General features: G+C 42.9%; 1 protein-coding gene across 5 annotated transcripts in view; it reads left to right on the top strand.

Annotated features, from left to right (window-relative positions):
* Positions 1 to 23183, top strand: part of LOC142665207 (protein-L-isoaspartate(D-aspartate) O-methyltransferase-like) — a 65544-nt gene that overhangs the window by 37117 nt on the left and 5244 nt on the right. For all 5 annotated transcript variants that reach the window (XM_075844812.1, XM_075844808.1, XM_075844811.1 and 2 more), the window contains 4 exons: positions 1370 to 1401; positions 10839 to 10943; positions 14374 to 14494; positions 15259 to 15344. In XM_075844812.1, the coding sequence (XP_075700927.1) occupies positions 1370 to 1401; positions 10839 to 10943; positions 14374 to 14494; positions 15259 to 15344 (344 nt within the window). The remainder of the gene's footprint in view (positions 1 to 1369; positions 1402 to 10838; positions 10944 to 14373; positions 14495 to 15258; positions 15345 to 23183) is intronic.

Below are 23183 nucleotides of genomic sequence, written 5' to 3'. Positions count from 1 at the left end.
GCTGTTAAGTGATCAAATAAAGTAAATTTCCTTTAATTTGCCAGTTGATGATCCAAAATATATGATAATCTGGCACCTATCAGGCTCTATTGATGCCACACTGAAGCTTCAATGGATCTTTAACTGCAACTATGCAAATTGTCTTTGTTAAAATTCTACCGTTTTGTGTATATAGCTACTATGCAGACCTTTTATGTTTCCTTGGTAACAGACCACAGACAAACCCTGTGTAGTCTGATCCAGCAGTCATTCTTCCTTCCATCTGTCCCTGCTTCTTTCTTTCATGCAATTGGTAGGGGTGGTATGATTGCAGCATCATAAGGCTACACAGGGTTTCTGATCTATAATCTTGGGCACACGGGTCTGTTTAGGGACTATAGACACACAATTGTAGGAGATTTTTAATGAGGACTATTTGCAAAGTTTCTTTTTTCCTTTTGGGTGTATTATAGCAATAAATAAAAAATGCGTTGTAATGTGGACATCGCCTTTAGTCTTCTAAATATCAAATCAGCCTTTGTATAACAAGTATTGTATTGTACAGCTTGGTCATTAATCACCATATATACTGGGGCAGATCTGATGTGAAAATTGCAGGGACTAGTGAGCGGCTATAAAAAAAAAACTATTGTAGCTATGTTTGTGATATACGACGTACTTGCTCTGGCACCCCTGGAGTTCTTTTGACTCAAAGTTCCTACCTAATGTCTTAGTGTCCAGGGCCGGTGAGAAGAAATCTCTTCTAGTGCGCTGATTCTTATTAGCTGGCCTGCGCAACAACCGGAATCGCTCCACCGCCCGCGCACAAGCAGACCAGGTGGTGGGACTGAGCTACTGGGCATGTGTGCGCATCGACACTGGACACATTAGGTGGGTGTTATTAGAGAAAATCAAAAGAACACCAGGGGGGGCCCATAACAAGTACTGAACAGCAATATCTAGACCAGACTATTTTTCTTTAAATGATCCAATTGAAAAAGAAGTTTCTTAAAGAATTGTGGGACAACCCCTTTAACTCTCTTTGACTTGGAGTAACTTCAAGCTGATTTTGCCGTGGATATACCACCGACCTCACCCTTTCTATTTTGGCAATTCTGCAACATGATCGGTTTTCAAATCCATAACCGAAAAAGCTGCAATGCGTGAATGAGATTTTGACAGCGTCCAGTTGGGCATGCTGCAGTTTTCATGTGGCCTCCACATAAAAAAATTTATGAAAATATAGTAATATTGATAAAAATTAATAGCCACCCTATTTAGTATCCATATTACATTGATCCTGAACACAGTTGTTACATTATCCCTTGAAGTGCTGATTGAACTTGTGCACAACATGTAGGAATTAACCGGTTATGTGTTTTTCCTACAGGGTACAAGGCTACAATCAGTGCACCCCACATGGTGAGTGTAAAATGTTGTCATTTCAGTGTTGTTTTATGTACCCTTTGTACTTTAGCTCTAAGGCCCTATTCGCACTGAGTTTTTTTGCAGGCAGAAAAAAAAAATCTGAGTCCGAATTCCTCGAGGAATTTTGAAGCGGATTTGAAAAGGCCTGCGCTTTTTTCCGCGGTCTTCGTGACGCTTTCGGCCCCCTGCCATTGCAGCGAAAAACTCAAACGCGCACCGCAGACTTTCTGCCTCCAATTAATTTCCGTGGGAGGTGGAAATTGCGGCAAGAAAGGACATGCCGTTTTTTTTTTTTCGAGTGGCCATAAGCCACCCGGGGAAAAGAAAACGCCTCTTCCTTGCATTGAAATCAACGGGGCGTGATTTCGGACGATTTTTGGCGTGTTTTCGTGTCTAAATCAGCGCCACAATACTTTGTGTGAACAGGGTCTTAAAAAGCAATAAAAGGCAGAATATCTGAAAGCAAAAACATTTACACATCATATAGCTATTTAACCAGTTAAGAACCAAACACCAGGCATAGGTCTGGGCTGTAAACCCACCCAATTGTAAATTTATAGTTTTTATTCAGTACACCTGAATGATTTTCACTTGTGGCAGATTTGTTGTAGATATTTCTGAGGTAGTTTCTGCAGCGTGTGCATGGATTTCTACAAGCCCAGTCAGATGAATGGAACAGTGGCAGAAATTTCTGAAATAAATCTGCTGTGTGTGAATATACCATAATACAAGTCACGCTGGTATGTCACAGCTGCTGCTTAGAGCCCATGCACATACCAGCGCCTATCGGCTGCTATGGTGTTTTTGAACTTCTGTATTTCCCGGATGAACTGAGCATTGTACCAGGAAATGCTTTGCGGCGAATGGAGGAGTGATCCGTTGAGGGGCATGCCATCTTTAAGACCGGGTTCAATTCAAAATAAATGTCTACCCTTAAACACTATTTCTTAATGGGTCTAAAATTTTATGTTGCTTTTTCTCAATTACGCCCTCCATGACCGCACACAGGGGGTTGAATCTCCACCCCTAACAGGGTCAGGAACACAAACAAGGTTAAATAGCCTCTCCCCACCTCAGTGTTTTTCAATATCCCTGCTGGGGGCATACAAGAGGTTACTGCTCTTATAGCAGCGAAGACTTCTCTTACATTTTTTCTTTCCAGCCTAGCCTTCGGTTCAGCTCTTGTTCCCTAGTGCCTGGTAAGACCTCTTGGTCTTATTCCGCCTCTCCAGCACCTCCGCGTAATGCTGAGGCGGCTGAACAGCAGGCACCAGTCCTCCTGGAGCTCCCCAGCCTTGCTTCTGTTGCGGTACTCTCCTCGATCCTTCATTAAGCCATCCTGAGGAGTGCCAGAAGTACTTCCAGTAGTGCGTCTGATGCACTTCTGTTTTGGAGGATGCGTGCGCATGGCCAAAAGTGTTCTTGCTTCCTTCCTCCTGGCATGCTGCTTGCATGAGTCGTCACAGTGGATTTAAACACCGCCAGATCTCCATCCGGTAAGCCGCTGTGTATATTAACATGATGACAGGATATGGGGCTTCAACCTCCTAAGCTAGGTTCTGAGCCTTGTGTGCTCCCAGCTCCAGTAAGTATTCTGGCTATGGGTTCTCCTCCCTATATACTTATATGGTGGGGTCTTATTCCCTTTTTGTTAACATGTTTTTTTTATTCTGTAGGACACTCCTAGAGAGCTATCCTCTAAAACTAAAATTGAGTCAATTTTGTAAATGTGTTATATGTGAGAAAAAGCTATCTTCTGCTAGCAAAAAACCTCTGCCAGCATTGCACAGAGAAGATTATAAGAGAGGAACAACCATCATTAATTGAAGAAATTAGAGGGATTGTTAAGCAGGAAGTTCAAACCTCTGTAGCATCGTTTTTCCAAACCTTTGTGCCCTCTGTACCATTACCTGCACCAAAAAAAGAGAAAGGTGTCTGTGGAAATAGACCCAGATGAAAGCGATTCCTATACTTCCTCTATATCTGAAGGGTATTTAGAAGGAGAATTGCCATCCCCCCCCAGGTTGAGGAGGAATTTACTGATGAATTAATATCTGCAGTAAGATCAACGATGATCGTTGAAGAGGATCAGGCACTTCGCTCTATACATGAGGAGATGTTTGTAGGGCTCAGGCCCAGGACAAGGTTAGTTTTTCCTATTCGGGAAAACCTTAAAGCCGTTCTAGAGAAGGAATGGACACACCCTGAGAAATGGTTATCCCTTCCACAAGAAAGAAGAGACCGATTTCCTCTTGATGAAGAGGATATTAAAGGTTGGTCAAAGGTGCCCAAGACAGACATACAGGTGGCTAAGGTGAGTAAAAAAAAACAAAAACGCTTTACCTTTTGAAGACTTTTCCCAACTCGAGGATCCCTTGGATAGGAAGACTGACAGCTTGTTGAAAAAAAGCCTCAGCAGCTCTTTACAAATTAATATCGGCACCACGTGTGGCAAGAGCAATGTATAGGTGTCTCAACCAACTAGAAGATCACTTAAAAGAAGGTACCCCTAGAGAGGATATCAAAACCTCCTTACCACTCCTAGAGAAAGCTACTGGATTTCTAGCAAGACGCCTCAGCAGAATCGGTTAAGGTGGCAGCCAGAACTGGCTTCCTATCCAACACCAAATCTCAAGAGATCAGCAGCACAACCAATTTTGTTTCACAGAGGAGAAAACCGGTAAAAATCCCAAAGCAGGGAGGTGCACGCAGCTGAAATGTCCCAGGTCCACAGAGACAACATATAACCAGTATAAATAGAAGAAACTGCAGCACTCAGGATTTCCAAAAGTGAAAAAGTGGTTTTATTCACCTAGCATAAAAACTTGCAACATTTCAACCCACGTTGGGTCTTTATCAAGCATAATCACATTAAGTGCACACTTTATATAATGCATAGTCAGTGACATCACTTCCCATTTGAATTTAATGTAAACGCATATCATAAAGTAGAAAATGCCTAGTAAAACCTATCAATACCCTACAATGTCTATACCGTGCAAAGTGTTCAAACATGCGAGGATCTATAGCGTTAAAAGCTCCTCACTGCGTGTGTCAAGCGTATTCAATCCTGCACATTTAGCGTCTCTGGTAACTCAGGGCAGCAAGACGCAGAATATCGGAAAATGTGCATGCGCGTCTAAGGTTACATTGCGCATGCGCCCCCTAGTAAAGATAGCGGTACATATCCCCGTTCTCTTGCCAGCAACCATATTAACTCGCATTTCTACAATACTGTGAAAAGTCATTACCAAAACGTTCAAAATGGCTATCTAGAATTCTTCCAAGCTGTAAAGCTTTCAACATCATAATAGTGCCACGATCTTGCATAAATCAGATAAGTGGGGGATACACCCCACATAACTATCTTTCAGCTACTATTTAGCGCCAGTCTTCACAGCCCAGCCTTTGGGCTGTGAAGACTGGTGCTAAATAGTAGCTGGATATATTGGATAATTTAAACCCATTGTATGGGGTACGGTATCTCCCTTTTTTTTTTTTTTTTAAGCCGCTGAAAGTTGTGGGGTGTATCCTCCACTGATCTGATTTATGCAAGATAGTGGCACTATTATGATGTTGAAAACCTTAGAGCTTGGAAAAATTCTAGATATCCCTTTTGATAAATTTAAAGAATCTTTGTGATGTTGCAGCATTATTATGCTATGTTGGCTTACTGACCGTTTTGGTAATGACTATTCACAGTATTCAAGAAATGCGAGTCTTAATAGTCTTATAGTTAAGGGGCGAGAGGTCAGGGTTATGAACCTTTATCTTGACTAGGGGGCGCATGCGCAATGTAACCTTAGACGCATATGAGCAGTTTCCGATATTCTGAGTCTTGCTGCCCTGGGTTACGAGAGCCGGATGTGCAGGATTGAATAGGGCTTGACACGTGCAGTGAGGAGCTTTTAACGCTATAGATCGTAGAGGTTAGTTTCTGCTGTTTTGCAACTGTATTCCATGGCGATCCTCACAAATTTGAACGCTTTGTACTGTATAGACATTATGTGGGGCATTGATAGAAAATGCCTAGTAAAACCTACTTTCTAATGTGTTTAGATAAAATTCAAATGGGAAGTGATGTCACGGACTATGCATTATATAAAGTGTGCACTTAATGTAATTATGCTTGATAAAGACCCAACACCACCATGCGATCTGTTGCTTAAAATGTGGTCCAGGGATCCACTCCAAACAAATATTATGTGCCTTTCCCCTCCAAGAGGAATATGTATTTCGTCCCGTCTTGGACACTATATTAGAAAAAGCTGCTGACAAGACAGAAAACTTGCCAGAGCCAAAAATAACAAAAAAAAACAAATTTTCGTTATTTTTGTAACTACAGCCAGGACTGTAGAGGAAATGGAAAAACAGGTCGCTGGCGTTATGCAGAGGGAGGTAGAGAGAAAAATATTTTCTTCAACAAAAATAGACAACAGGATAGACAATGACGCCAGAAGAGTAGTGGGCAGGTTATCAAGATTCCTTCCCCAGTGGAGACCTGTCCATAAACGAATGGATCCTAAAAACCATTTCAGAGGGTTACAAGATCGAGTTTTCGTCTTATCCCCCCAAAAAATTGGTGATCACTTCTCTCCCCTCCAGCACATTACAAGCCCTGATAAAGGGAATCCAGAAGTTACAAGAAATGGAAGTGGTTTCACCAGTACCAGTGAAAGAAATAGGGCAAGGCCACTATTCCCGTCTATTTTTTTATAAAAAACAAAACCGTGGAGTATTTCAAATTATAATAAACCTAAAACCTTTAAATCAATTTGTAATATATCATTTCAAGATGGAATCCATCAGATCATCCATCCCAATAGGTCAGAACAACTCCATGGCAACCATCGATCTACAGGATGCCTACTCACATATCCCAGTGCATCCACAATATCGAAAATTCCTCAGATTTGCCATCCTACAAGATCAAAAAATACTATTTCCAAATTCAATGCTCTCCCATTTGGCATATCCTATGCTCCCCACGTAATCACAAATATAATGGTGGAGATGATAGCGATTTTCTTAGAAAACAAGGTATGACCATAATACCTTATCTAGGCGACCGGTTAGTACTTGCTCCAACACCTTCTTCTCTTCTCTCCATACAACTTCATAACATTTCTCAGACACTCCTGGATTTAGGATGGCTTATAAACTACGAGAAATCCGACCTAATTCCTTCTCACCGGAAAATCTTTCTGGGAATTCTACTGGGTTCCATCATTCGTTCATCCACGCAATTCCATGGGTGCAGGCTCATTCGTGCACTCTACAGGCATTAGTCCTCTCAAAATGGGACAAATCCCCCTTATCTTTAGACAAGAAAATCAATTTATCCATCCAAGTGAAACACTCACTAAATTGGTGGAGACTCTACAAAAATTTAAATCAAGGGGTAGTTTGGTATCCCTTTCCTGTGACTGCCATTACCACAGATGCCAGCAGAAGGGGCTGGGGGGGCAGTTTTCTCTGTTAGTGTTTCAGTAAATCTGGCCTCAAAACCTGAAACCTCATTCATCCAACTTTTTGGAACTAAGGGCTTTTTCTGGAAGTGTTAAGAACATAAGTGTCAGAACATCTCACAGGTGACTCATATACAAATTCTGACAATATGACCACTGTAGCCTACTTAAGTCATCAAGGGGGAACAAGGGAGAAACTCTAAGGCTGGATTCACACAAGCATGTTCGGTCCGTAAAGGACGGAACGTATTTCGGCCGCAAGTCCCGGACCGAACACACTGCAGGGAGCCGGGCTCCTAGCATCATAGTTTTGTACGATGCTAGGAGTCCCTGCCTCGCTGCGGGACAACTGTCACGTACTGTAATCATGTTTTTAGTACGGGACAGTAGTTCCACGGAGAGGCAGGGACTCCTAGCGTCGTACATAACTATGATACTAAGAGCCCGGCTCCCTGCAGTGTGTTCGGTCCGGGACTTGCAGCCGAAATACGTTCCATCCTTTATGGACCGAACATGCTCGTGTGAATCCAGCCTAACTGCTGTCAGCTCAGATCCTATGCCTTTCCCCCATAGCTCTTCTCCAAGAGTCCCTCAGAAGATTCGCAAAGAGACTCACAGTAATCCTTGTAGCGTAGCTCCTGTGTGGCCAAAGAGGGCTTGGTATAGTCTGCTCCACAACCTAAAAATAGCAGAACCCTCGATCCTGCCACCATTCCCAGATCTGCTGTACCAGGGATCGGTCTATCACGAGGACCCTCAAAAATTCCAGCTAGCAGAGGGCGCAGTCCTAAAAGCTAGAGGTCTATTTGAGGCAGTGGTTAGAAATCTTAACAGGCGGAAAATATATTCCCTAACCCTATATATAGTAAGGTATGAAATAAATTATTGTCCTGGAGTAAGGATGAGATCCCAGATATGTCACCCAGATATAGCTAAGATTTTAGTTTTTTTGCAAGCAGATCTAGTAAAAGGGCTAAGACCGGCTACACTAAAAGTCCAGATTACTGCACTTCGTTCATATTTTGACCAGGATTTAGCAGATCATCGTCGGCTCAAACTATTTTTTTCAGGGGCCAAACGCTCACCCCCCCCCGGGATCGGAATATTGTCCTTAAAGGTCTAACATCCACTTCTTTTTAACTCCTATCAAAAATCGGAATGAAAAATCTTTCCTGGAAAGCAGCCTTTCCTGTCACTATCACAACTGCTTAAAGAATAGGGGAAATTCAGGCTCACTCAACACGTTAGCCATATCTTCATATTTTGGATGATCTAATTAACCTATGCCCGGACCCTACCTCTTTACGTAAGGTGGTTTTACAATTTCATATGCCACAAAATATCATACCTCCATCCTTTTTCCAAGAACAGAGACTAAGCGTTTCCATACATTAGATGTTAGGAGAACCATACTTGCCTACTTGGCGGCTGCAAAAGATTGGAGGATAGATCATAACTTATTTATCCAGTCTTTTGGAGCATATAAAAGGAAGAAGGCCTCAAAGAGGACTCTTTCCAACTGGATAAAGAAAGCCATCTGTGAAGCCTTTATCCCCTCCAGATAAATTAAAAGCTCATTCAACTAGAGCCATGTCAACATCTTGGGCTGAAAAATCTAATGCCTCAATAGAACCGTTTTTTGTAAAGCAGCCACATGGTCCTCTCGCCATACCTTTTGTGAGACATTATAGACTAGATCTTTCTCACAGCAGTGATCTTTCCTTCTGAAAACTGTAATCCCTCCCTAGTAGTAATGATTTGGTTCTCTCGTGTGCTGTCATGGAGGGTGTAATTGAGAAAATAGAATTAGTACTTAACGGTAATTCGTTTTCTAGTAAACTCCATGACTGTACAGTTATTGCCCTCCCAAAGTGTATATTTGCCTTACCAAAATTACTATTCCATTCAGTTATGTAAAATACACTGAGGTGGGGAGGAACTATTTTAACCTTTTGTGTGTTGCTGCACCTGTTAGCGGTGGAGATTCAACCTCCTGTGTGCTGTCATGGTGGGTTTAGTAGAAACCGAATTACTGGTAAGTACTAATTCTATTTTTATAGCATTTGAAACTTTCGCCCGAGTTTTTCCTGTGAAGAGTTCAAAATTCGCTGCCTAGATAGTTTAGATACAATTCTAACTTCCTGCAGCCACCAGGAGGAGAGAAGGAGCTTACTGGCTAAATATAAATACATTGAATGCTATTTTGATGCAATCATGGCCAAAATATATTAGACTGAAGTTTTAGATGTGTAGCAACTGACAGTTGCCCAGTAAACTTATCCAGATTCAAATCCATAAGTTATATCGATATATCGGAGAAAAGTAAGAGACAGATACAATGCTTGTATACCCAAAATTACTTCTCTGAGTTTATTGACCAAAGCAGTTACAATAATATCTTTCAAAAAGGGTGTAGACTTGTTTTCAGCCACTCATTTACTATGTGATGTTGACTCTGTTTCAGCCAATGGCATACAATGAGATGTTCGTAATGAGCCAATCACTGGCTTAAAAGCCTTTTTAAATGTAAAACTATAATTCTCATGAAATGCTTACGTCAAGCCAACACCTGCAATTGAACAAAACCATTTCTCAGGCAAGAATACAATCCTATCTTTATGACTTGTTCTTTCTCATGAAAGACCGCTCTCATAGAATTGCAACCCCTAAGGTCAATACATATTTCTTGTAACAGACTCTGATAAGCAATAGAGACACACATAGCTGAGAAACAGACGATGTCCGCATAAATACACTGTCTTAAAGCAACAGATGACTTCTAATTACTAAATGGATTCTTTAAAATCAGAGATGGAGTCATATAGCCATACTTACAAAAATGGAATCAATAAACATATTTTAATCATTTTCACATCTATAATAAAACCGCACGTAGAAAACGCCTAAGCTCCCCTTGTGGTGGCAGCAGGAAGACAAAACTATATAATTTAATGTCTGACTGCTGGGACCCGCACTTTTCCCGACAATGAAGTGCTGGCGGCCTTTTCACCGTTTTCCCCTGCACCATGGTGCTCCCGGGTACCTGTTGTGCTGGAATCAAGTCACAGACCAAGAGATGATAAATCGATTATCTGGCAAGTGAATTATTTTTTTTTTTTTTTGTAGGTGCTGCAAATGAAATAAATAAAACAAAGAAGCAATGCTTTCCTATCCTTGCCCCCTGGCGATCCAGCGCTGACCCTCCGGCAGCACACCTAGTGGTTGTTTACAGCCATCTGTTGTACTTGTGGCATTCTGCTAGAAATATGATTCGTCACCAGAGAGCCCCACTGAACCCTCTGATTGGCTGCAGCGGTTACATGCATGTAAGCAACCACCAGGAGTGCCGCCGGTGGGTCACGCTGGATCGCCAGGGGCAAGGATATGTAAGTATTGCTTTTTTGTTTTATTTATTTCATTTGCAGCCCCTAAGAAAAAAAATTCACTTCCCAGGTAACCCCTTTAACCAGTGTATTTCATGCATCTAATTGTACAAGGTATCTCTAACAAAAACATGGATATCTGTTTGACTTCGTTCCAGGGTTTGTTTGTTTTTTTGCAGCTATAGTAGATACATAACACGCTGCGTTATTCAGAATGGTAAAAACCACCATGGATCTTTTGTCACTGGACAACTTTATTAAAATGCATCAAAATCCTCATCATAATACCAAAATGCATATGTTTTTCAGACTAAAAAAAAAACTTATTTTGGAGTAAAAAAAATAATTTATTGAAACACTGATGTATTTTCTGATACGTGTGGATCCGTTGGTTAAGAAATAAAGAGCCCCCAAGAGAAATCTAACCGGAATTTAGTCTTAAACATGTATGTTGTGTTAAATGAGGTTTCCTATTGTGGTAGTTTGGAGGGTACAGAAATATATGTGAGGTTTTTGGGTTCTTTGCTCAAACAGCATTGTAGTAAAGCATCATTCGGCTAACCGTATATATGTCCTACAGCATGCACATGCACTGGAGCTGTTAGAAGATAAGCTGCAAGAAGGCGCCAGGGCACTGGATGTCGGCTCCGGCAGTGGATACCTCACGGTCTGCTTTGCTAAAATGGTTAGTCTGAAATTTTGACCACAATATATTCATATCTTTTTGTCTTTGCTATGCACTCTGCTTTAAAGGAAAATTCCACGTCTGAACAATATTTTACTATGTTCCAGTTTACATCAAAGTTTAGTGATTTTACAAGTTAATTGTTGCGCAATACAAATTTGGACCTCCGCTCATTCTAGAAGAAACCGTGTTAAAGAGTAACTTGGTTCAGTAAACTTGACCTGTCATAGTGAGCACTTTGCCTCTGCCTGATAGCGGGCTCGGATAGAAAGTCTAAGCGCGTTTTCAGTTTGCCGACGCTCTCATAGACTTCCTATGTGGACCCGTCTTTGGGCATAGTAACATTGCCGATCAGTCTTGGCACCCTGACCTCACCGATCAAAACTTCTGACACGCCACTATGACATGTCAAACGTTTCCTGAATTTACAACTACTCTCTAACCGCTTCCCGCTGCAGTCAGTTTTGTCTTCCTGACAGCCTCGTGGTTTTTTTTTTTGTTTTTTTTTTCAAACCTGACTTTGTGTGGTAATGACTTTGGAATTCTTTCACTTATTCAAATGATTGTTAGAGTATTTTCTCATGACACATTGTACTTTGTTACAGGTAAAATTTGGTCGATTTACATTGTGTTTAGTTGTGAGTTTTTTTTACGGTCATGTGCATGGGGCCTTATACCACACAAAATAGTTACTAGTTAACATTTCCCATATGTCTACTTTATGTTGGCACTGTTTTTTGAAGACGTTACAAGGCTAATAAGTTTATCGGTAATTTTGCACAGTTTCAAAAGCCTATTAGTTTAGGGACCAGTTCAGTTCTGAAGTGGCTAACGGGGGGCTATATATTAGAAACACCCATCTTTAAAACTGCCCCGCTCAAAGTATTCAAAACGGCATTTAGAAAGTTTCTTAAAGGGTAACTAAATGTTGAATAAACTTCTGACCTGTCATAGTGACATGTCAGAAGTTTTGATTAGTGGGGGTCAAAGCACTGAGACCCCCACCAATCGCTTGAACGAAGCAGTTTAAGCACTCGTGTGAGCGCTCAGCCGCTTCGTGTCTGTTTTGCTTTTTCCGGAAATAAATGTATCTGCGTACAAACTCAATAGAAAGTCAATGAGCCCGTACTGCGATACATCGGCTTTCCTGAAAAAGCCGAACAGAAGCGAATGAGCGCTCACACGAGCACTTCTGTCGCTTCGTTTTAGCGATTTGGTGGGGGTCCGAGCAATGAGACCTCTACCAATCAAAACTTCTGATATGTCACTATGACGTGTCGGAAGTTTGAACGTTTAGTTACTCTTTAACCCTTTAGGTGTTTCACAGGAATTAGTGCAAAGGAGGAGAAATGTACAAATTGCATTTTTTTTTTTTTTTTTGCAGAAATTCCATTTTCATTTTTTTTATTTTTTCTGTAACACAGGTTTTACCAAAGAAACACAATTCAATATTTATTGCCCAGATTCTGCTGTTTAGAAATAGCCCAGATGTGGCCCTGGTGTGCTAATGAAGCAAACTAGCACCTAGTGCAGGGGTCAGCAGCCGGCGCGCAGGGCATGGTTTTCTGGCACGATTCCCACTCGAAGTGTACAGTGCTGCTGTGTGCTTGGTGGCGCTGAACACAGGGAGAGGGAGCGGCGCTTCATTAGGTGCGTGGCGGCACTGGTCACCAGGAAAGCGAGCAGTGCTTCATTGTCTTTGTCGCTTCTGAGCACTGGGCAAGCACACAATGCAGCACTGCTCTCTTTCTTTGTGATTGGTTACTGAACTCCTTGTGGCACTAATCTGTAAAAGAAGTTAGCAAACTTGGCCACTTTCTCTCCTGTGTGCACCCCCCAAACTGGTGTTCAGTAGCTGTGCTCTCCTATGTGCACCCCATCCCCAAAACTGGTGCTCACTAGCTACAGTCTCTCCTATGTGTCCCCCCAAGCTGGTGCTCAGTAGCCGCGTTCTCCCCTACATGCCACCCCCACCCCCCCAAAGGTGGTGTTCAGTGGTCTTGTATGTGCCACAGATGAATCATCTTTGCAAAAAGTCAGGGACAAGGGTCATGCTGAAATTGATGTCACATACGTGGTAACAGTTTGTCTTGTATGACTTGCATGTTTGCATGGCACATGGAGTACTTCATCGTTGATTTTTTATTTTTTTATTTATTTATTTTTTATCGGTATGCCTGGAGGATTTTGGGGACTTCTTTTTATTAGATCTTATTTTAGGCACCATGTCAGGTTTGAAGAGGTCTTGTGGTGCCAAAACAAAGGAAACTCCCCAAACCCCATTTTGGAAACTACATCATACCAGGAATTCATCTAGGGATGTAATGAGCATTTTGATCAGAGGTATTTTGCTAAATTTATTTGAATTGGACTGTGAAAAGGAAAATCTAAATTTTTCCAATAAAACATAGAATTTCTATATTTCCACAAAGCATAAAGGAGAAAATGCACCCTACCATTTGTAAAGCAGTAATAACCCATATGTGGATATAAACTTCTGTTTAAACACATGGCAGGGCTCAGAAGGGAAGGAGCTCCATTTTGAGCTTAAATTTTGTTGGAATAGTTTGCGGATTCCATGTAGCGTTTGCAAGGTCCCCCCAAGTACGGTAATACGCCATATGTGGTCATAAACTACTGTTTTGGCTCAGAAGGAAAGGAGCGCCATTTGGCTTTTGAAGCGAGTGTTTTGCTGGATTGGTTTGTGAGCGCCATGGTGCTTTGAAATGATGGGTTAATTGAATGATACAATTAATAATCCATGGATGTGTGATATACTTTGACACAATCCTTTATGCACAGGCCAGGTTTGTCGGGGCAGGAGTCGCACTGATAAATGGTGTCTTTTGTAACACACTCTGCACCTTTTTTGGGTCCTTTCCTTCTTACCAGTACGCTGGGAAAGACCATCGCTTGTAGAAGTACTGGGGCCTTCTGCCTCCTGGTTCCCAAATAAATGATCCTTGATAACCACCTCTTGAAACTATAGGAATGACCCTGTCCGGCCTTCACATTGGGATAGCACGTAAGCGTTGTGCAATGCCATCTGTACCATGTGCACAGCCATGTTTTTGTACCTCACCTTTTGTTTCCGCACGGTATTGTACGGCTTCAGTACTTTATCAGAGAGGTCAACCCCTCCCATGTACTTATTCTAGCACATGATGCAATTTGGTTTGGGGGTCATTGTAGTGGTACCTCGTACATGGACAGGTGTGCTGCCGTTATGTGTATTGTGGTCAACATAAGGACATCCCTATTGGCCTTCTACTTGACCAACCACATGTTCTTGCTTTTTAGTGCCCTGCTTTCCATGCGATAAGCACTTGCTTTCCATGACGGTATACGTACGACGTGTCAGAAAGGCGTTAAATATTTTCTGTGAACCTAAAAATGAAAACATTACCAATCTTAAAACTATTGTCCTCAGGTAGGTCTCACTGGCAAGGTTGTAGGCATAGAACACATTGAACAACTTGTCCTTGATTCCATTCAAAACGTCCAGCAAGATGATCCTGAGTTACTGAGAACTGGACGTATAAAGTTCATAGGTAAGTTCATTTTTTGAGCTGATCAATTTAAATGTAATATTTTATCATCATGTCATTTTTAGGTCTAAAATTCTGTGCTCTGTATCAAAAGTATGGAGCTCCTACCTCTATAAAGATATATTTAAAAAATTCATCTGAAATTTTGAAACAGTTTAAAATAAAAAAATCAAATTCAAGGGTGGAGATGCTCTTTAAAGCTAGAGCTACATGTGTTGCCCAACAAGGAAGTATCCATCTCACTTTCGACATCGCAGCTAATGATTGCCTATGGGGTCGCATTGCAACCGAATGTGACTGTGACCTGCGACCGTTGCAAAAAATCCAAACTCCAATCACGTCAGATGTGACATGCTTTCCGTAGATTGCTAAAAATAGCACACAAAACGCGACCCCCCCCAAAAAAAGTTGCGCTGCATCAAGTCCCTTTTTTGTTTTTGTCGCACAACGCTCATGCGATAGTCTTGCCTTAGGTTACATTTTTTTTAAAACACTAATTTATTAAATGTTAGGCCCTCTTCACATCACTTTATAAACTATATTTATAGCGTACGTCGGGAAAACGTGTTGATAGAGCTCCATCACCTTTGGACCGTTATGTCGCTGGAGCTTCCCGCACAGCCGCTCTACCCGGGGACTCAGATGAATTTGAAACCATGTCATTGTTTTCATGTAATATGGTTTTTATTTACGAAAATCAACGGATTGCCAAATGTGAAAAATAGTAATCTTTTTATGTTAATGGAATTATCCTATTATGTCTGCAGTTGGTGATGGTAGACTTGGCTATTCTGAAGATGGCCCTTATGATGCAATTCATGTAGGGGCAGCGGCTGCAACCGTACCACAGGAAGTAAGTGCATAATATTGGGTATACAATTACCAGACTATATTAAAATGAATGTAAAATATTGAAAGCTTTACTCCTATAATTTACATGTATTGGTATGAAAACAGGATTTATTTTTTTTTAAATCTATTACTTGTTGAATTTATTGGGGGACAAGTCACCATAGGTGTATAGGCACCTGCCAGTAGGAGTCTACACTAGGTAGGAAGGAGACCTGGCTCTGCCCTGGCATGCCATGCCCTTACTGCAGACTGTGGCTAATTCAGTATGTACAGAAGCAGTAGTAAAAAATAACAAGAACAAACCCATCTATGGTTCCGGGGAAAAAACAGTCAGAACAGGCCCTGGGATCGGAACAAACAAAATGAAGAAATCTTCAATGAATCCCCCAATGAATTGCAGCAGAAAAAATATTTATTGGCAAGTACAAAAATCTTGTTTTCTCGTTAATATTTTTGGGGGATACAGCTCCATGGGACGTCTTAAAGCAGTCCTAGAGGGTGGGAAAGTAAAAAATACAGCTATGTGACCCACCTAACACACAGCTGCCTGTAGCACTCTGCAACCCAGACTGGCATCAGAAGAGGCCAAGGAATGAATTTGGTAAAACTTAGTGAAGGTGAGCGCAGAAGCCCAGGTAGCAGCTTTGCATAGTAATGCCTAGGAGGCACTAACAGCCCTTTTTAAATGGGCAGTAACCAAAAGGGGAGGAACTTTACTCTTGGACTGAAAGGTTTCTGAAATTACATTAAGGCTCCAACACGCAATGGTGGCCTTGGATGCTTCCAAAACTCTGTGTGGCCCTTCAGGAATAACAACCTGATAGACTCGGACTACTTTTACCAAATCAAGGCAACGCAAAGCCTGCTCCCTCAGATATGATAGGGATGGGCAAAGTGAGGGTAGAACAATCTTTTCATTGATATGGAAGGCAGAGACTACCTTCAGTAGGAAGCACGAAACGGGTCCGGAACACCACCTTATTCGTATGGATGACCAAAAAGGGGACACGGCAGGAAGTTCTGAAACCCACCTGATGTAGAGGACAACCCCCCAGAAAAGCTACCTTCCAGGAAAGGAGAGGCAAGGAAATGTCTCTCAAAGGTTCAAAAGGAGCCACCTGAAGAGCACCGAGGACCAAATTAAGATAACAAGACTCCATAGAATGTCTGAAAGGAAGGACTGCATGAGCCACCCCTTGCAAAAAAGTCTTCCCCGGAGAGCAAAAATCAAAAGTTCTCTGAAAAAGAATGGACAGAGCAGAGACCTGAACCCACAGGGAAGATGAGCAAAGTCCCTTTTCAAGGCCTGATTGCATAAAGGAAATTTCATAGAATGGAAGCTCCTCTGTCCACGCCAGCAGAAAAAAGCCTTCCATGTACAATGGTACATCTTGGCTGACTGAGATTTTCTGGCCTTCAACATCGTCTGGGTGAATGGCTCAAAGAGACCCTGGGCCTTCAGAACCTTAGGTTCAACAGCCACACCATTAAACACATCTGAGGCAAAATGGGGTGGAATAGCGAACCTTGAGAATAGAGGGTGGGTAGAAGCCAAAGATGAAAAAGGCACGTTCACACGAAGGTTGATTAGGCCTGCGTACCAGGCCTGGCAGGGCAAGTTTGGCTAAAACGCATTACTTCTTGAGTACTCTGGGCAAGAGTAAAAGTGGCGGGAAGAGCTACAGGAGAGCGAATTCTGTCCATAGAGTGACCAGTGTATCAACTGCGATGGCCTTGGTATCCCATGCCCTGACCACTTAGGTTAGATTCTTGCGGTTGAGATGGGACGCAAAGAGATCCATGTCCAGGTAGCCCCACTCCTGGCACAATTTATGGGATGCTTCTGGGTGAAGAGACCACTCTCTGTGATCTAGTCTTTCACGGTTGAAAAAATCTGCAGCCCAATTGTCCACTTCTGGTAAGCGGACCGCTTACAGCTTTAGAAGATGTTGTTCTGCCCACAGTAGAATTTGAGAGGACTCCAGAGTCACCCGACTCCTGGTGCCGCCCTGTTGATTCAGATAAGCAACCGCTGTGGAGATGTCGGTCTGGATCCTGATTGGCCGACCCTGAAGAAGAAGAGTCCAATAGTAGAGGGCTAGGAGGACTGCCCTTAATTCCAGAAAGTTGATCTGTAAGAAAATCTCCTCCTCCTGCGACCAAGTGCCCTGAAACGTGTGGAGACCGAAAACTGTACCCCGCCCGGACCGACTGGCATCTGTTGAGACGACCAGCCACTGGGGGAGGATAAGACCGACTGTAAAATTAGACTAAAAACTGAATTACACCGTGTCTGTAAGAAGGGTATGGCCTGCCTTGGTGGCCATAGCCTGGGCAACATCCAAGGCCACAATTTTGTGTTGGATCCTGTCTGTGATTTCAGAAACCTATGGGTCCAAGGGTAAAGTCTATTTTTTATTTTTATTTGGTAACACAGATCCCGCCCTCTTATTTCTGTTCCTTCCAGGCCCTGGACCTATTGTTTTGACTGTTTGGTAAAGTTTTCTGCCGGGACTGTGGACATCTTGAGGGGCAAATTCAGGATTTTTAAAGGAGGATTTCTAAATACATACTTTTTAAACCAAGTTGTTTTCGCCACGCTCCCACTAACCTCTGTTTTTTTGTTTTTTTTATGTTCCGAGTATTGGTCTGCACATATCCATCAGCCGTTGCCCTTTATGTTAAAAGCTCTAATATAATGGGCTAGGCTAGTGAATGTGTTGTGAACACTATTGTACCGTAAAAGCCAATGTACATGGTGCTTCACACAGTGCCTCCTGTAGATAGTTCCACAGTGCTGCCTGTAGATAGTGCCCGCCACAACAAGCAGACTCGTCTGTCTCCATTTCTATGCCGTCCTCTAGCGATTCAGGCCTGGTCTCTTCTGATTAGGCCTGATCCCGCTGAAAGACTCAGGCTACACGATAAGGTTATGACAAAGCACTGAATGGTGGGGAAGAGAACTGATCATTCCCCTGCCTTTCCAGCGCCGTCAATTGCATGTGAGGGCCACCGATGAGCCAGGGTGCTAGCGTGAGCTGGTGCTCCAATAATACGGCCCTGGTCACAAGGGGGTTTCCAGGCAACTGAAAACCCCTGGCCTGCGGGCGTCCCTAATGTTTGGGTGAACCCAGTTTCCTTTTAGATACTGAAACAGGGGCATTTGTCTTGTTGTTCCCTTATGAGGAAGGTTAACAGCGACAATTTCATCACACTGTTGCCCAAAGTTGGAACAGAGCAGCCTAGCTCCTCTGTTGCCTGCCAGCCATGAGGTGGCCCATTGGAGCAGAATTAAGTTATGCCATATTTAGGACAGAGGCGTAGCTAGGTTCTCCAGCACCCGGGGCAAAGATTCAGTTTGGCACCCCCCTCCCCAACCTCTTTCCCGACATCTCCTTCCCCCTCGCCGTGTTTGTTTTCTCTACCAATGGACGTGTCATTTCTTTTTATGTAACGCGAGCATAAAATTATTTGTACATTTTTTTTTATAAGCAATATGGTTCTATATACAGCCCCAGAAGCAAGCTCCGTACATATATACAACACCAGCACAAATACAGCTCAATTTAGTGCAACCCCTGCCATATAGGTGTGTACGGTGTAAAACTACAGCTCCCAGCATGGCCCGAACAATGGTAAGGATATGCTGGGAGATGCCGTTTCACAAAAAATAAATCTTATCATAATCATACCACCCATCATCTCGCTGCAGATCATACAGTGACTACATTACTGATTAGAGGCAGAATAAACATTTACATTGAGTGACTCACCGGTGACGTCTCAGATTCTAGTTCTTTTTCTCCATCTGGTCCAGACCTCTATGATGACTTCTCCCGGTCACAGCCAATTTCTGCAGTTTGCCGCTCACATGTCTTCAGCTTCTCACTTTTCCAACATTTCTGCACCTATAAATAAATATAAAGTTATCATTATACCACACACTACGCCCCTAAATATAATAGCGCCATACACTGCACCTCTAATTATAATCGCACCATACACTGTGTTTCACACACACACACACACACACACACACACTGTGCCCCCTGTAGATAGTGCCTGCCATAGAGCCCCCCTGTAGATAGTGCCCCCATATAGACCACCCCTGTATATAGTGTCCCACAAATAACTCCCCCTAGTGCTCTACAGATAGCCCACCCCTGTATATAGCCCCCCCTTGTACATATAGTCCACCCCTGTATATAGTGCTCCACAGATAGCCCACACTTGTATATAGTATATACAGGGGTGGGCTATCTGTGGAGCACTATATACAGGGGTGGACTATATGTACAAGGGGGCTATATACAGGGGTGGGCTATCTATGGAGCACTATTGGGGGGAGCTATTTGTGGGATACTATATACAGGGGTGGGCTATATCTACAGGGGGACTATATACAGGGGGGGACCATATCTACAGGGGGGGACCATATCTACAGGGCTGGGCTATATCTACAGGGCTGGGATACACACAGGGGGGCTATATATACAGGGGTGGGCTATACACAGGGGTGGGCTATACACCGGGGGAATATATCTACAGGGCTGGGCTATATACAGGGCGACTATATCTACAGGGGGGGGGCTATATACTGGGGTGGGCTATCTATGGAGCACCATATACAGGGGTGGGCTATATCTACAGGGGGCTATATACTATATAGCCCACCCCTGTATATGGTGCTCTATAGACAGCCCACTCCAGTATATAGTCCCCCTGTAGATATAGTCCCCCTGTAGATATAGTCCCCCTGTATATAGGCCAGCAGATATAGTCCCCCTGTATATAGCCCAGCCCTGTAGATATAGTCCCCCTGTGTATAGCCCAGCCCTGTATATAGTCCCCCTGGATATAGCCCCCCTGGATATAGCCCCCCTGTAGATATAGTCCCCCTGTATATAGCCCCCCTGTAGATATAGCCCCCCTGTAGATATAGTCCCCCTGTATATAGCCCAGCAGATATAGTCCCCCTGTATATAGCCCAGCCCTGTAGATAGTCCCCCTGTATATAGCCCAGCCCTGTAGATAGTCCCCCTGTATATAGCCCAGCCCTGTAGATATAGCCCCCCTGTATATAGCCCACAGATATAGTCCCCCTGTATATAGCCCAGCCCTGTAGATATAGTCCCCCTGTATATAGCCCAGCCCTGTATATATAGTCCCCCTGTATATAGCCCAGCTCTGTATATATAGTCCCCCTGTATATAGCCCAGCCCTGTAGATATAGTCCCCCTGTATATATCCCAGCCCTGTAGATACAGCCGCGCACTTCTATTACAATTTTAAAAAAAAATAATAAATATTCAAACTCTCCTTATTCCTGCTCCCACGCCGTCCGGCAGCCATGGAGACCTGCTCTCTTCTGCGCAGGTCTCCAGGGGATTGAACGCGGCGTCTATGAAAGGCGCTGATTGGCTGGGCAGGATGACTTTCCCTGTCAGTCAGTCAGCGCCTTTCATCGACGGAAGCGTCACTGGTACAAAAGGTACCAGTCGCTTCATTGGTGGAAAGGCGCTGAATGGCCGGGCACGGAACGTGCCCGGTCATTCATTGCTTCTAATTGTACCTGTGTCCTTGCGATACAGGTACAATTATAGTGCAGGAGGAGGTGGCGCTGGCGCCCCCCTCTGAACTGCGCCCGGGGCACATGCCCCGCTTGCCCCCCCCCTAGCTACGCCCCTGCTTAGGATGCCACTTTATCCACAATTCACACATAGCATAAATACTGTGGATTTTCTGCAAATTTCATTGCGGAAAATCTGCAGCGCATTACTCTAGCAGCAAAGTGGATGAGATTTGAACAAAAAAAACGCTCATGAATTGACCTGTAGTGCAGTTTTTCTTTCATCTGCAGCAATTCAATTTATGTTGGGAATCGCTGCTTTTCCGTTGCGGGTTTTCCCCATTGATTCAATGGGGAGGTTGAATTTGCAATAAATAGCAGATGTTGCGATTTTTGCGGTGGAAAAACTGCGATTCTGCCGCAAAGATCACAACTCAGAAAAAGAAAATCTCATGCTTACCCAGATCTTTGTTCCTGCGTCCAGCTCGTGATGTTTCATCCCATGTAACTGTTGCAGCCATGAAACATCATCCCAGGAGGTCAGAGGGAGGCATCGCCATGGCTACGGGGAGGTATGAGGATTTTTTTTTTTTTTTTTTACCTGCTATTTTCTGTAACACTTTCCGACTGAAAAACTGCGTTTTTTTTTGGTCAGAATTCCCTACGGCGTCTAGGGCAGGTACGGTGTGTATACGCCCTGTGTGAACATACCCGATCTGTATTCCTCATACACTTTTCAGCTTTCTCTAAGTAATGAATTCATTGATCTTAACCTGCAACATTAGATGGGTCACTTGCCTTCCAGTTGAAAGCAATTAACCTTCTGTCCATCTGTCGTCCTTTTAACCCAACCATTATTTTTTGTCTCTGCCCTTTAACGCCTAACTTACATCCCAATATGCCATTAACCGTCCCAAAGGGTGTATTAACATGAAATGCTCTATCATTAATTGGAATAATTTTAACCCAGTAGCGGTGCAGCTTGGGGCACCTTCTTCATGTGTATAAACTGCGCCTTTTTGGATTTTTACATCTGGGGTAGTTTGAATCTAGTCTTAATCTAAAATTATATAACGTATATATGCTGTATAATACACAAAGTGCAGTACAAATATTGGGACATCCTATAGGACAGATTACTTCTGGTTTTCGCCACCATTGCCAGGGCATCTCCCCATTGCTCAGGGGATGGAGCTCTCAAAATCCTCTGCCACTTCACATAACTCGGGTTTAATGTTTTGTTGTCTAGTATGGTAAGCAAAGAACCGTATAATAGAAAAATAAACCTTTTAGTGGACGGAGTTGTACTTTGCCGCATTTAAGGGTTTAATCGGCGGGGATCACGGCTGTGATCCGACCCAATGTTTTCCCCCAGTAGCTGCTAGTAGCAACCCGTACAGTGAGATGCCGGGCTGCGGGGTCCGCCTGTGCACTCCGTTAGGAGCACACGTAGATTAACGGGCTGCAGGCACAAGGACCAGTTAATCTACGTGGGGTGGTCAGGAAGGGGTTAAATTTATTTTTTGGATAGAAACTTTTGTGGAAAAAGTCTGCTAGGGTTAGCCTTTTACCCAGTCACTTTTAAATGGCTGTATATGGCATTAAAGTGATGTCTGTAAGCTGCTGGGTAGGACTATTACATTTTTTAGGTTTTCTGCGTTTACAAAATATATAGGCTATAGGGGTTCTCAAGGTGTCGAAGGGCCTGTTCACATCAGCATTGGCTTTCCGTTCAGGGGTTCCGTCTGAGGTTTCGGTCGGGTGAACCCCGCAACGGAAAGCCAACTCTTATTTGAACAGGCCCTAATTCCTGTATTTTATGTCTTATTTTTTGGCTTGTTTTTTCTAATTTCCAGTTTTAAACGATAATTTTTTTTTTATCACAAACATTAACTTTTGTGCACTTTTTTTTTTTTTTTTTTTTAAATGACATTTTTACTTTGACACAAAACTGCATGACTGTGCCTATGGACTTTGCCAATTTATATTCTTGATTCGGGATGAAAATTAAAAGGAAGACATTTTAGCCCTACAGTAGATCACACAGTGGTTTTTCCTTCAGGATTTTTGAAGCAGATTTTGAAATGGAAGTGTCGTTTTTTTGTTTTTCTTACGTTTTTTTGTCTTTTTTTAATTGCAGCTTCTTTCAAAGAGGCTCTGTCACCAGATTATAAGTGTCCTATCTCCTACATAAGGAGATGGGCGCTGTAATGTAGGTGACAGTAATGCTTTTTATTTAGAAAAACAATCCATTTTAAACCACTTTATGAG

This window comes from Rhinoderma darwinii, chromosome 12 (genome assembly GCF_050947455.1).
Source record: "Rhinoderma darwinii isolate aRhiDar2 chromosome 12, aRhiDar2.hap1, whole genome shotgun sequence".
NCBI lineage: Eukaryota > Metazoa > Chordata > Amphibia > Anura > Rhinodermatidae > Rhinoderma > Rhinoderma darwinii.
Note: the sequence above shows the minus strand (reverse complement) of the source record. Positions and strands in the feature narration are given on the sequence as shown.